Here is a 15729-nt window from a genome sequence, read left to right as displayed (position 1 = left end):
AATATTTAACTGAGACTATCTACTACACAGATAAACGTGCCCAGAACTAGCTGGCACTAGAATGATAACAAATCAGGCCTTTCAATCAATAGATGAGCAAACAAATGGACAAATACAAAAAACAGTCAAACAATTGGTTGGGGAAAGGCCATGTGGAAATGTTTTCCAAGGTGCTCTGGTTCTCCTTTATGCTTGGACATCAGTTGACATTTGCCAATACTGCCTCCATTTCCAAGGAAGGTAAAATCCATGGACAATGCTTTTCATCTCCTCTTGGCCTTTCTTGGCTTAAGAGGAACCCCAGCCCAGCTCTGGATGCAGAGAAGAACAAGAGCAGAGCTAGCTGGGTACCAGCACAGCTCAGGGTGTGCAGGAGAGAAAAAGGTACGATTGTGCTTTAATTCTGGGGTGCATGAAGGAAATCTGAGATGTAGTATCTTACCCACATTAATTCAGGCAGCAGCAGTAACGTACGTCCTCATCCCCAGTAACATCAAAGAATTTGAATAACATTTTTACTGCTTTCCAAAGTACTCCTTCCCTCAGCCCTGAAAACACCCTGAGCTCTCAGCAGGGTGGACCCAGAGATCACCTATCTGAACTGCCACAGGAAAGAGGTAATTCAACTTCTCTACATTTAAATACACCAAAAGCGAGGAGGTGAGAACATTTGCTGCCTAAATAGAGAATATGTTTGAATCAACTAAACAGAAATTCTATGTAACTATACTGAAAAGCCAGTTTCATCTCAGAGTTTATTCCCTTTAATAACCAGCTTTTTGTCTATATATTTGGAATAATCTGGGCAAAAGTTATTACTCTGTCAGGCAATATAATATTTAAATTAGAAAAGAAAACATCTCTTAACATTTGCTGTTACTCAAATAGCCAACCTTAGAGCTTACACAGTGGTTGTAATTTGTGTACTTTGACCTTTTCGATTCCCATGTCACTTTTTTTTAGGAAGCCTTGAAAAGCTTGCTGAAACATTGTGCTGAACAATGCACTCCTCTTGTTCTTTTCTTTTCCCCCTTAAGTTTGAATAACAATTTCGAATAGGAAGTGTACAGCACCACCTGCTGCTTTTTTTCAGTAGAGCAGTATTAAAACTCAGTTATCACCTTAGTATTAACACTCCTCCTAGACAACAAAGCACATACAACGGGGGAAGGAGAAGCAGAAAACATCTTTCTCCCATGTGAAGAATATACTGTCAAACAAAGACGAGGTGGAGGTGAGGGGGAAAGCATAAGACAAAGTACAAACATCTTCCTGTTCTCATTTTGAAAGCAGAGGAACAATATAGAGTAACACAAAACTGTTGCTGCAGATGGGACCCAATTTTTAATGAAATGTAGTATTTGCCAAGATGCAGTTTATGAAATAAATTAATGGAGAGAAGTTAGTGCCCAGTGCTAGTGGTGTTGGTGACAAATATTCCTTAAATATAACTGTTACCTACACTAATAAATGCTTAAGTTAGACCAAGGCACACCTCTCCAAAACTGGGAGACTAACAGGAAAAAGATGACTGTCTTACAAACCAGCTCCACTTCCAGACCTGCTTTGGAAATGTTATTTCACACTATTTACACCTAAAACATATGGCTTTGGTATCTTTCATGCTATTACAAATGTTTCTTAGGTGCTGGTATCAGGCTGACAATTAGTCAGATATTTTTAATTCTCAATAGATTATTTAATAATCTCATGGCATACAACAAATAATTGAGAACAACAGAAAACTAAGCAATTTTTTCTTACAGAAAAATCTACAAACAAGTTTACAAATATAGTCTTAAAAATCCCTCACGAATGATGGCAGTTTTCAATTCACTTACAAGTCAAGACATGTCATCAGGATGGGGGTTTCTGACCTCCTGACTTAAAGCCTTGCTTTGGGCTTGGCTATTTTCAATTTTCTATTTTACATATACAACAAGGGCATACACCTCCTTAGTCCATCTAAAAAGAAAGAGAAGCAGTCAGAGTTTCTCATTATTGATTACTAGAAGCTAGAAAAACTGGCATCTAGGAAATTTGATGTTTCTTAAGACGTTAAAATATTTAGATCACTGTTTTTTCAGCCCCAAAACACAAGCATAGAAAATAACAATCCCACATATAAGGGACAACAAATCCACCCCCAGACATCTCCAGACATGTAATGATCTTTTATTTATGTTAATAAGAAAAACAGTAAAAACTTATAGCATAAGAAGACTACTAAATGTAATAGAAGAACAATGCAAAATTCCTCTCATTTAAAACAGAAGCATCTACAGAGTTTGATACTGAAAAGAACTAGTGAATGATTCTCTTCTGCATCAGGATGATGGCATTGAAACCCAGAATTAGTAATGGAACTAATACAGGTATGTCATTTCTGTAAAAATGCTCCAGGTATGCCCAGTGTAAATGAGCAATCATGTATTACTAACCACACATTGGTGCATTCCACAGTAAAGCATTCATAGGAGTTTAAGACATTAGCTGTGCAGCAGCCCCTGCAAGAAAAGAATGCACTTTCCAACATGTAACTAGTCAGCTCTACTATCCATTTCTCAGCCCCTAGTCTTCCAGCAGATAGTTTGGGTTGACAACCAGGTATGGATCTTCATCAAAAGTCTCCTCTTCTCTGGATCCTTTCAGTCCTGACTGGGACAGCTCTATCAGAATGTGGTCCTGCAATACATAAAAATTTGTATTCAAACAAGAACAGAAAGGTTTACTTGTTCTTTTTGAAAGGCATCTCTTGTTTATGCTGGTTAACACATCTTATTGATGAATTATTTAACCCTTTTAATTGTTAACTCCCTCTTTACCAGCTTCCTAATCTTAACAGTTACTTTCAATGAAAATCTCTTACATGATGCATGCTTTCTAGGAACACTTCAATATAGTGGGTTTGTATCTTTAAAAGAAGTATGTTATATTTTCGTACTGCCCTAGTGCCCCCATGACTTAAAACTATCCATTGAACAGAGCATTTTTTGTATTTCTGTAACTTTATGTTTAACTACAGAAGTATAGAAAACAAATGTTTATAGGGGCACAATAGGGCACTCTGAACTTTTACTTGTACATATCTCTGTTTCGGTGTTTTCTCTACAGCAGGTTTTAAAACAAAGAAGGCTTTTATACTCCATCAGTCAATAACATGAAAGCACAAAACATATTTCTCAAAGTAGGAATGTATCTATTAAAAATTAATCAATGCACTATGTAAGTTAAAACCTTTTTCACTCTCCACACATCTCTATACATACATAATGTGTAAGTCGGTGAATGACTCGCTCGATGATCTTCTTTTTATTTATTAGCTCTTCTTCAGATTCTATTTCAGATTCAATTTCTTTTAGATACCAATTAATAAGTTCACTCTTTTTTAATGACGAATCATCCTCTTCTGCAAAGAAAATAAATTGCACAAAGATATCATTCAAACTGTAAAAGAATGTGTATGCTAACATTTACAATGCTGAGCAAACATGCTTTTTAAGATGTTTAAGACACATAATTCTATTTCTTAAATCATCATTTGTGCAGGATACATGGATGTATCACAGTCGAACTGGAGATACTTAGATGAAGAATGAAGCTTTCAGTTCTATATATACAAGTGGCTCACAAATTAAATGAGCAGCCTAGCAACCACATCAGCCTTCAGCTTCAAGAAAAAGCTTCAAGAAAAAGCATACAACTTTCCTCTAAGTAAGGGCAAAAAAACCCTACTGTCACACAAAGAAGTCATCTTTCTACATGTACTGGACACTTTGAACAGATATTGCCATCTTCACACCCTTCCAAAAACTCTGTAGCATTCATGTATGCTATGAGACAACTGCTGCATTTCATGACAGGAGTAGTCTCCTTGCAACTGAAATGTTTCATCTCCCCAAGAAATGATGCAACCATTTGGCAGATACTGGTTACGTATAATCTTTAGCCTGGGGTTGCTGGCATACAGTCAAGCTACACTGCTACAGCTTCATTGCTGCTGACTGCTCTAGCTAGGTCACACCAGCATATGCTACAAATCCTTTTCTGGAGCTCCTCTGTTGACATGTTCCTTGATTTACCAGGCTTCAACAAATGACTAAACTACAAGCACTAGAAAGTCCAACAAGTCACATTTGTATCATCAAATGTACTACAGCCACACGGGTACTGCTTCACACCTGACCTAACAAGCACAGAAAATCCCAAGTGCAACAGCATGACACGTAGTAACAGTTGCTTCCTGAACTGGGTCTGCTGCCTTTTTAAGAAAGAAATTCTTACCTTCCTCTGCTTTCCTGAGGTGCAGCACCAGGAGATTAGAAATTCGTCGATATTCAGAGAAGCCCAATCTAAGAGAAGCTCTGGGTGCAGCATCCTTGCTCATGTCCTCAGAATGGCCGTTGATCCCGTTCACAAGACCATTGACCCCAGCTGGAGCTTCTGCCTCACCTGTTTGGGCACATGCCCAGGTTTAAATCTGTAACACCTTTTAATACTCTGAGCCACTGAAAAGCATTGAATTGATGAAAGGGGTGAGTGAACCCACAAGGAGACTGAAGTAAGAGAGTTAGCAGGAGTCAAAATTCCTAGACCTTATTAAATGAGAAATAGGTGAGAAATTGAAGAGAAGCATATACTCAAACAAGGTAAGCTGGAAAGGTTGGAAGTATTTTCCCCTTTGAAAAAATCCACCACAAGTAATTTACCATTAACTCCATCTTGGTCCTCTTGATCCTCCATCTGCTGTTCATCATCTTGGTCTAAATTGATGTCAGGAGTCTCAACTCTAATGATGGACTTATTTAAAAGCCTGAAAGCTTCCTTCACATGTTTCGGATGAACCTGAGAAAGATTTGAAAAACTAAGTACTAAATAGGCCTGGTCATTTTTCTAGTGTTAAAAGCTTTTTTTCCTAATAGTTCCAGAAACTCACCTCTGACTCTAGGTCTTTCTACCCATCTCACCTGATTAGTCCTAAGCAGTTATGACTCTGCAAGTCAAATTATGTCTCACTACAAGTACTCTAAGTTCACACAAGGTTATGGAGGGAATAAGCAGCCTGAAGAATCTTTCAGGCTTTAGCAATTTTTTACTTAAGCCAAGAACATTTTGAAGATCAGCAGAGAAAGAACAGAAACAATATTAAAAAAAAAAAAAAAATCAGATTAATGAGACTGTCCTCTGGAATTGAAAAGCAAAAACTAGAAAAACCTTCTCTAGCTATCTAAAAGCTATTTCTTTTTAAGTTGAATTTGATTGAAAATAACCCAATGGGTGCCCTCACACAACCAGCAATTTTTCTGTCACTTCACGCGTCACATAGCCCCTAATCAACAATTTAAAAGGCCTGCAGAGTTTTAAAGCAGGGAGTAGATGGATAGTAGTCATACTATAGTTAATAGCAGTAACAAAGCATACATTTCAACCTTGGTTGATGTGAGGAGCTCAGATCACAAATGCAGGTACTCTTAGGGAGGCTCACATACTTTGATGACCTTTGGCTTTTTAGACTGCAGATGGAAGAGAGCTGTGAGAGATTATAAACTACTCAAGACTAAGAGAGACATCACCAACTGCCCTGGCTGATACTGATAGACGACTGTTCTACGTGGTTGTCATGATTTGACAGGAAATAGGCTGAGAGTGATACAACTGCAATGCAAAAACATGCACATCCTCAGTTTGGACCAGCTGAGCTCCATTCTACAAGACATACCTGAAAACCAGTATTTCTGGCACACAAATTCAGACCAAGTATGGCCACATCACAACTGCAAACATGACCCCAGCTCTCCTCCTCCTCCTCACCCACCGGATTTAAACACGTACAATACCATAGCCAAACAGCAAAGCCAGAACTCCCATAACCTTTACATAAGCACTTCTACAAGCTTCCAGCCAGAAGCTGATACCTCATCACAGCAGTGCATGCGGGCCATGGCTTCCGACAGCCGAATCATGCTTTCCAGCTGCCGCACCGTGATTCTCCAGGATGACTTTGCCACTCCAGAGCCATCCCGCTGCCGCAGTCGTTTGTACTGCTCCACGATGAAGTCCTCGGACTCCTTGGATATCTTTGTGACATAAGACAGTATGACAGTTTGCCACATTAAGAGTATTAAAGTTGATTCTTCTTGCAGAAGATTTGCAGTTCCCAGTTCTACGTACTAGCTGCTGCTTTTCTCTGAAATATTCTATGCTGTTCACAAACTGAATATCACAAACCTGTTATGTTAAAATTATATTGTGATAATGACTACAGTAACAACATTACAGTAAGTACATTGACCAACCCACCAACAATTCTACAGCAGACTTTTGATCATTGCTCTTTTTCTGTTCCACCAACTTGCTTCCTGGCGTAACTCATGTCAGTCTCTGCTAGATAGCTCCATGTTTATTTACCTTTCATTCTGCATGCAAACACACACACAAGCATACACTCCATGTACTAACACTGACTACACAGCTTTGTATATGCACTTTTTAGCCTGAGTCTATCTGTACATACACAAATCCAGCTGGAAAACAAACTCCCCACCACATGGAAATGAAATGGGAATTTTCAAGACTCTAAGGAAGGGCATCATCTCATTCTCTTTAGAAGAACTGCATTAGAAAAGCTTCTGAAAAACCACATACACAGCCAATCCAAGCTGCTATTTGGATGGACCACAAAAATTTGTACTTGGAGCAGTTTCCCATGTTCTGTATTTTACCACAAAGAGGGTAAAGAAATGTCGAGGAACAATACCCTTTTAAAAGAAAGGCAAACAAGCAGTTTGATTAAGCAGTGAGTCAATAAAATGCAAAAATCCCTGCAGCAGTCATGTTGAATAACCCATGCCCTTGAGGTATGAGAGTGCTATGAAACAACCCCTCAACTGTTCTTGACAGAGGTTAAGAACTGCCACCAAAGCAGTTAAAGACTATGGATTGTAACATTATCAACTGGGCTGGCTGGGATTCTGGAGCTAAAAAAAAAAAAAAGAAAAAGAACATAGCTCCAAAATGTGCTGTTTCTAGGTAGTAACTAAGTTTACAGCTCCCTTCTTGAGAGAACACCACACTAATTGTCCTTGATGGAAAAAAAGCCTGCTAAAGAGTGCCTGTTCCTATGGACCTCCTCATACAGAACAACTTATCCAGGAAAGCAGAATTACCTTTGGTTTAAACTGTCTTGCAAACAGCAGATACCTCCTGATGTCATCTAATGAATAAACACGATCAACAGATTCTTCTGCTCTGGAGTGCAGATCCACTATGCGTCGGGCGATGGCATAATCTGTAACCTGGGATATTGTTGCTCTGTCACATCACTTGCACAACAGCCAAATATATTAAAAAAAAAAAACAACCCCAACAAACAGCTATATTATTCTTCCCATTCCCCTCCCTCACTTGCACTCCTCATGGCAGAGCTGAACTATCCAGAAGCCAGACTCCCTGCCAGAAGATCCAGCAGAATGCCTTGGAAGTCTTTTAATGTAGCAAAACACCACAGAGAAGGCATAAAGGCAGGTTCAGGATTTATAATGTCTTGGAACTCTCCTGGGTTACAAGTTAGCCATAGAACAGGAAGAAAGCAACACTTTGCAGCATGGGAACTGCTTTCCTCCTTTTCAGCCTACTCTGTCTCTTTCATCAGTCCCTTCTCAATTGGATAATGACTCTGAGCAGAACAGTGGAGAGAACAGTACTGAGCCAACATTAATCTCTGTATCTCATGCGTTCCCAAGGCAAATGCCACACAGACAGGTGGTAGCAGTCTTAGCCTCAGTGACCAGCAATTTGTAAAAATGACTAATGGTGTCAAGTGTGCAGGTCAAATCCCTAACAAGATGAAAAGGCAGAATCCTTGTATTCAGCAGAGCATGTTCGAATTTGTACTACCAGCTTTTAACTCTGCAGACAGAGAAGAAAAGCAGAAGCAAGACACTCTCGTGAGATCTGCTTCACCTAAAATTGAAGGGAGCCACCAAGGTCAGAGGACCGACCCGAGCATATGATGTATGAGGAGAGGCTGCAATAGCTGGGTCTGTTCAGCTTGAAAAGAAAGTAAGTGCCTCATGGGCAAGTAGAGATGTGACGGAGCCAGATTGCTCTTAGAAGTGCAGATTGAGAGGAGGCAACCAACACAAACTGAACCATAAGAAATCCTGATCGGATATAAAAATTGTTGTTATTACTTTTTAAACACATGATTGTCAAACATCGCAGTAGGGACCTAGAGAGGTTGCAAAATCTTCATCCTTGGAGATACTGAAAACTCACCAGGTCAAGGCCTTAGCAACCTGTTCTCAGTGACCTCTTTTGATCATGGAGGTTAGACTAGAACCTCCAGAGGTCTTTTCTGACATAAATTACTCTACAGTTCCTTAAAATTACCTCATTGCATTCGTCCACAAGGATGAAGAAGAGATCAAAGCGAGACATGATGGGAGCTGACAGGTTTATATTCTGTTTCAGTGACTTGGATCTGTCGTAGCGTCCCCCAACTGGGTTTGCTGCAGCTAGAATGGAGGTCCTGGCATTCAGGGTAGCCTGACAATGGAGAAAAAAACAGAAATTAAGGAAAAAAGAAAATTTTATCTGTGACCACTTGCTAAACCAACTCATTGCTATTTGAATGGGCCAGTGTAACACCTTTTAGATGGAGTTTCAGTGGAGGTATTACAATTGCTTCTCAAAAGAACCCAGACTCTTCTAACCAGCCCTTTCTAACCAGGTCTCCACCCCACAACACAGCTTGATGAATCAATACTTTAACAGCCACACTTTTGCCAAAAATACTGAAACAAGCTCTTAAAAATGTTTTAACAGTGCAAATACACACTTTACTTCTATAAATACACACAAATCTATGCCCTCTTTTGAGGTTACGTCAAGGTTAGATTCCTGTTTCCTGTACATTACTCTCTCTTTTTCTATTTTCAGTAACATTTCTGATCTTTTTTGGGTATGTGGCACAGAAACTCTGCAGGCAAGTGATCTCTGTGCTGCCACAGTGGCAGACAGCTGCAGAGCTAACATGAAAATCTGACAGATGACACTAGCCTGGGACATGTAAGAAAGTCAGGCAGTCCTACAGACTACCCAACAAGGGGACTAGGAGAAGCTACCTTTACTCCTGCTTTAGTAATGGATATAGTCTGCTGCTCCATGGCCTCATGAATGGCTACTTGGTCCCGCACGTCCATTTTGTCAAATTCATCAATGCAACAAACCCCCTGCAGCAGAAGAATAAAAACCTATAAGTCACGCAAATTCAATCACCATTGGAAAAAAAATGCATCGTTTAGACAGTTTGGGGCTCCTTGTCACTAATCAAAACCATTCCAGGGGTGCAGAAACCTCTCTAGTTCCTGGACTCACATTATCTGCCAGCATCAGTGCTCCAGCTTCAATGACAAATTCATGAGACTCTTCATCTTTCACAACAGCCGCTGTCAGACCAGCAGCACTGGAGGCTTTTCCACTGGTGTACACAGCACGAGGACTGAACTCATCCACATGCCTGTGGAGACAAGTAACAGCGAAGGATGAACATAAGAAGTGAGATGAAAACCTGCAGAAACAAGATAACTGTGCTGCAGTGCTGCTTTCAGCCTCACAGGCTAGGACTTGCTCCTTCCCTCAGGAAGCAATTAATATTTAGGTAGGTCCTCTCACCTCTAACAATGTTTGAGCAAGCTTTGGAAATTAATCTTTACCTAACTGCAGTCTAGCACAGGTCTGTACACCAGCAGAAAAAGCAATCCAGACCTCCTCCCACAAGTTTTCTGCTGACTTCACAAGCTAAGACAGCTCCTTATGGGTCGGGTAAATGGCAGCACAAGGGAACAAATGGCTCCTTAGCAGGAGGCAGCCAAGGCAGCCCTTGTGGTGCCTCTGCATTTCTGAGCTGCAGTGTATGCTGCAAGGACCTCAGCTTCATGTAGAACAAGGTAAATGAACAGCATGACAAAATAAAACCATATTAAATAGAATTGGCAGTAAAAAAGCATTATCATAAAAGATGCACCACCAAAAAAAAATTATTTAATAATTATTTTTCAGGACTGATTGTTGTCTATCTGTCCAAAGTATCTAAGCTAAAAACAGGGGGAAGGAAATAATTATTTAATCTCTGATATTTTAAGATGTGCAATAAATGTTTTATTTTTAATATTCAATGCCTTTTGAAAATATTTGTAAATTCGTATTTTCATAACTACCTAAAGAACAAAAAAAATCATTCTTTGTCATTACCACAGGGGCTTGAGTTTGCTTCAGCCTAGTTCAAATACTTCAACCACATTTAAACAATTCCTGGAAAATATTGTTAAATATTTTACTTCCCTTTCCTCTGTTTAACATAGAAAAGGCACAGTACACATTTGTAACTCTACTCACCCTGGACAATATTTAAATACTGAGTTTTAATGAGATACTTACTTTAGAAATTGACTCTTAGCTGTACTTGGATCACCAACAACACAAACATTGATGTCCCCACGCAATGAAGTGCCTTCTGAAGTAGTCTTAGGAACTCCTCCAAAAAGCATCAGCAGGACCCCACGTTTCACTTCATCATTACCTGTCCCAGAAAAGACACTCAACTAAAAATTCAAAGAAAACATTTTTCCTTTTTAAAACAAAAACTTCAGCCCACTAGAATTTTAGAGCATTTGGGCACATCTGCTCAAAACGTACCTATTTGCTAAACACCCACTAAAACTGCATTTAGGTGCTTGATACAGTTTCACGGAAAAACAACTCAGAAAGTGGATTAACTCCTTTATGCTACAGTGGCTCAGAATATGAACCAAATTCAGCTGATCAAACTTCTCAGACATAACCAAATTAAGTCCTCAAACTATCTCTGAGCCAGAAACTACTGCAAAAAATACACCTGCATGCATAACAGCATTAAAATATTTTGAACTCTTAAATCTTTCAAAGGAAGCCCATATAAAATAGAGCTTATCTCCAACTGTCACATGTGGGCTTTAGTAGTAGACCACCCAGCAGCAAAACCAATCATTTTGACAAGTCTTGCAGGCCTTAATGATTAAACACTGCCAGTACTTAGGAATATTCTCCTTTTCTAGCATAACCAGTGCTGGAGGGGAGACTTTGTGGTAGTTGGCATAAGGTTTTCAAGCCTTTCCAAAATGGCACTACACAAACAGCAAAAAGAATCAATGTTTTCACAAGTGAAATCTTTCCTCTCTGAGACAACAACTGGACTCTTACCATGGATGGTGGGGAAGAGGCTGGTACACAGATTATGGTAAAGGTTCTTATCTTGGCTCATTTCAAAAACTTTTTCCCACTCTTTCACAGACATTTGATTTTTAATGCTTTCTGCAGTCTGCTCTTCATCTCGGAGCTCTTTTCCACCAAACTAAACAAAGGAAATAAAAGTAATAACCTGGTCACTACTGAATGTGAGTACTGCAGATAGGGAGCTACAAAACTACAAAAAAGGAAATGCTGGTGGAAAGCTGAGTGGAAATAAATGGACCAGCTAGCTCTTTAGAATAAATTGGTAACACTGGCAAATAATCACACTTGTGAAAACTGCTATGAACAATAAAGAGGAGAAAAAACTGGTCTATAAATCCAGTCAGAATATAAAGCCAGTGAAGTGCACAAGAAGGTGGTACACATGCTACTTCAAGCTTTAATCATTCCTGCTCCCTAATTCGAGGTAAAACCATAAAGAGCAGAACTCATCAACCCTTTTACACCTATTTATCTTCCCAGACTCACCCGTGGATTTGTTGGTGCAACGTAACAAGCTAGAAAGACTAGCTTATATGACAGCTCTCTGACTCCAAGGGCACGAAGTCCTCGGATGCCTTCGGTCTCGTAGCCCTCCGTCCCGCTCACCCGGGAGCCGGTTTCTGCGCGCACCCCTGCGGCGAGAGCGGGAGTCAGGACTGCAGTTCCCGGAACCAGCGGGAAGGACATCTCACGGAGGTCAGGAGCGGTAGCAACAAACCTGGCGTTGAGAGCTGGGACACATCAGGCACGACAATCAGCGACCCTGTGAAGTCACATTTGTCCCCTGCCTGAGCAGACTCCACCGCTTCCGCCCGCAGGATGACCTCCACGCTGCGGGGAATGCTGCCGCGCGGCAGCTCCGCCTGCGTCTCCTGAATCCGAACCTGGGCAGGGAGGGAACACTGAACACACCTAGTGGATGCCACCACACTTGCTACTGCTTCACAAGCTAAGCTGAAAACGAATATAGTAAGAAGCACTTGATTCCTGCCATCCACGTCAGTCGTGGAATTCCTCTCGCGCTAAGACAAATAACCAAAAATCCCTTCGCTGATCTGTATCTAAGGAGAAACTCCAGAGGATACACAGGGGGTCACAATGACGGTTCTGAGGGCTGGGAAAAGCAACCTGAAGAGCCCAGTTAGTCTGACTGACACAAAATACTCCTGCAGGATGTTGAAGTGCTGCAGATTTCGTGGAGTAAATCCATCTGGAAGAGCAGCACACTGCAGATACAAGACACTGTTTGTCACTCCTATAAAAGAGCTATACATGGTGGACCTGCAACATCAGACTAAAAATGGCTCAAAGATGTGTGTTTTCAGTGGCTTACTTAGACAATCAACATCACACAACAAAACTGCTTTTATACTTTTCATAATTTCCCACCCCTTAAGCATAGGTTTTCCACAGATAGAAACTACCTGCAGAAATCCCAGTGCCTTTTCTTGAGATCTCTTCTTGATGTTGACAGAACCAAAATAAACCATCTTCAACGTGTAGCTGTACAAACACCACCTTTCAGCTACCACAGGAACATCACTGCCATTGTCCACTAAGCTCACCACTGTACCTTTTGGAAATCAACAAATCTTGATTTGTTTGTGTCCAGCAGGAATCTCCTTCTATTGGCACAGACCGGGTTCCTGCAGATGTTTGGCTGTGTGTATTTAAACTGCTGCTCCACATCCTTAATCACTGTCTGGCAGTCGAGGCACAAGAAGGTTCCACTTACAAGCTCAGGATGGACTGGGTGGGTTCGTACCACCTGTCCACTGATACGCATCAGGGAGCCAATTTTTGCTGATGTCAGTTCTCTAATTCTGTTTAAAACAGAAATTCAAAAGGATTAAATTCTTCAGTTGACATCTTCAGGTCCTATCCAAATACTATGACGGAACATAGTTTCAATCAGCCCGTGACTACAGTTGTAACAGACAGAAGAAACAAAGTTACTAGAAAATATTATAATTTTACATCAACTTTTAGGTTAATACTAAATGTCAAACCAATGCAAAAGTCATTGTACTGGTGCTTCATACTCTTAGATACATTTTTTTTTAATTAGAGAAGTAATATTTGATTGTGGAATATGATGAACCTGAGTATGATTCACAAAGGAAAAGCTGTTATAAAAAACATCCTGCACAAGATCAGGACATTTCACAATCCAATATCCAATTGTAATATCCAAATCACAATTGTACTGGTCACTTGTACACATCACACTAGATATCCAAAACATGTTCTGTATGCTTTGATACTTTTTTCCCCAATAGTAATAAAGCACAAGTTTTGGGAATTAATAATCATCTTACTTGTGTCTGGTAGGTAGATCTTGGAATGCAACATAAAAGTCCTTGTTTGAAGGAACATTTCCATGGTCTCTGGCAAAGGTCTTTACTGCTCGGCAGAGGTAAGGGTAAACCCTGAAACAGGGAAAATAAGTTCAAAACTTTTAGGAGATATCAAAATGCCTTCTGTGCTTCAGACTACATCAAAGGCTTGTCTCACACATTTCCACGTTCTGGCTTTTACTGCCACATTATGTAAGAAAGGCAATCTAAAGATGCTAACTATGAGATTACGGCAAAATAATGTCATTTGCTTTATTGTCTGAAAACTGACATCTCATTTGATGACACTTCTACCCTTACATCTCATTTGATGACAGTTCTACCCTTATATTAGGGAGCAGTGCCTCAAAACAAGCCTCTGGCTAAATATAATATTTTCAGAGCAAGAAGTTCCAGGGTTTATTCTGTATTGCCATACCGACCTAGTTAACTAATTTAACTAAACTAATCTGCAACTGTCTAGTTAACTAATGGCTTCCAGAGAGGAAACCATTAAGAAATGTTTTGACCCAGTAAAAAAAAAAATAATCAAAACCTTAAACGTGTTTTCAGGACACGGAAATCAGATAAACCTCTCACTTTTTACATACTATGTAAGATCCTGTGGACCTGAGACTGCAGCATTGCTCATCTCTGAGGTAATCTCTACCCTTTACCTGTAAAATTCCTCCTGGATGGTGGTAGAGAGCTGCTGATTGAACTGCTCCAAATCTTCAAAGCTCACGGTCAAGGTGTTTCGCTCCGGCCGAATCAGCTCCTCGGCATCGCGCAGGTATCTGACCTCCCCATCGCTGTTCTGGAACCTGGAAGCGATTCAGGAAAACTCTTCACAGCTGTTACAGACCAAGGCAGCGACCGAATACTTCCAAATTCGGGAGAGAAAAGAAAGGCTCACACGCACATCCAGGAGCGTGCAAGGGAACGGCGGCACCCCACAGGCCCCTGCAAACACCTTTTCCAACAAAACTTCTCCTTTTGCCCCTCCTGCTACAACCTGTTCCACGAGCACCCCAGCACGGAGACAACGGATCTGCATTTCGCGCAGCCGGCTTGGCCCACGACCTTTTATTAACAGCTCAACCATGAGTCTGCACCAGCAAAATGGGGCTTGTTTCGTGTTCCTCAGGCTGACGGAAACAGTTCCCCGGCTTGCTGCTGAAGGGTCCCACAGGAGACAAAACGTGGGGGCTCGGACGTATTCAGGCGTAACCAGGAAGCCGCGAGAGGGGCTTTCAACCCGGCTGCCACGAAACTCTGTTAAAAGGGGCCAAACGCACCTCAGGAAACCCCGCCGAAAGCTTCTCGGGAAGCGTTTTGCCGACCCAGACAGACGCCCCGCAGCAGAGCGGGGCCTCAGCAGCGAGCCCAGGCGATGTGGGAGCTTTTCTGACTGAAACACGAGCGATCGGGGCCGAGAGGCGCTGACAGGATCCGACCCGCGCCAAATGGCGGCCCCGCCGCCTCCCGAGGGCCCCGCTCGCTCGCTCGCTCGCCCGCCGCCAGGCCCGGCCCGGCCCGGCCCCTCTCACACTCACTCCTCCAAGAAGTCCTGGAACAGCTTCTGGCACTTCTCGGCCACCTCATCGCGGAGCTGCTGGTGCTGCTGCTGCCCCGCTCCCGCACCCCCCGCCGCCGCCGCCAGGTCCATCCCCGCCGCCCCGGCCCCGCAGCCCTTCCCGCCACGGCGCACCCCGCGCGCGCCGCCGCCCCAGCCAATCAGCGGCCGCCGCCCCGCCCGGCCCCGCCCCCCGCCCGCTGTCCCTCACGGGCGTTTTCCCGCCACCGGGCGCGGGGCGGCGGGTTCCGGCTGCCGGGAGCTGTGCGGGGGTTTGCAGAGGGCGAGCTCCTCCCCTCCGGCAGCTGGGGAAGCCTGGGGGTACCCGGGCTGCGGGGCGGCCGCCAGCACCCCGCTCCCCAGCCCCCCGCTCGGGTTTCTCTAGCGCTGTGGGGCTGGTTGGTTGGTGTCAGGGCTGTGGAGGACTCCCAGCCTGTGGTGGAGGACCGTGCACGTCTGTCGCGGGTGGCTTCAGCATGGGCTTGGAGCCCTGCAAGGCCCCGCAGCGTGTGCAGGAGGCCTCCTGGGCAGCTCCCCGTCGGC

At 42.5% G+C, this 15729-nt stretch overlaps 1 protein-coding gene across 1 annotated transcript; it reads right to left on the bottom strand.

The window, feature by feature from the left end:
* Window positions 1-2155: 2155 nt before the first annotated feature.
* MCM6 (minichromosome maintenance complex component 6) lies at window positions 2156-15318 on the bottom strand. Its single transcript, XM_051623936.1, has 17 exons — window positions 15167-15318; window positions 14288-14434; window positions 13593-13703; window positions 12848-13097; window positions 11993-12158; window positions 11761-11906; window positions 11242-11392; window positions 10441-10582; window positions 9379-9520; window positions 9126-9233; window positions 8392-8547; window positions 7167-7295; window positions 5916-6077; window positions 4710-4845; window positions 4285-4452; window positions 3270-3409; window positions 2156-2685 (listed from the first exon to the last, which is right to left on the bottom strand). The coding sequence occupies exons 1-17, from the start codon at window positions 15277-15279 to the stop codon at window positions 2572-2574; spliced, it is 2481 nt and encodes an 826-aa protein (XP_051479896.1). The 5' UTR covers window positions 15280-15318; the 3' UTR covers window positions 2156-2571.
* Window positions 15319-15729: the final 411 nt, after the last annotated feature.

Source organism: Apus apus, chromosome 6 (genome assembly GCF_020740795.1).
Source record: "Apus apus isolate bApuApu2 chromosome 6, bApuApu2.pri.cur, whole genome shotgun sequence".
Lineage (NCBI taxonomy): Eukaryota > Metazoa > Chordata > Aves > Apodiformes > Apodidae > Apus > Apus apus.
Note: the sequence above shows the minus strand (reverse complement) of the source record. Positions and strands in the feature narration are given on the sequence as shown.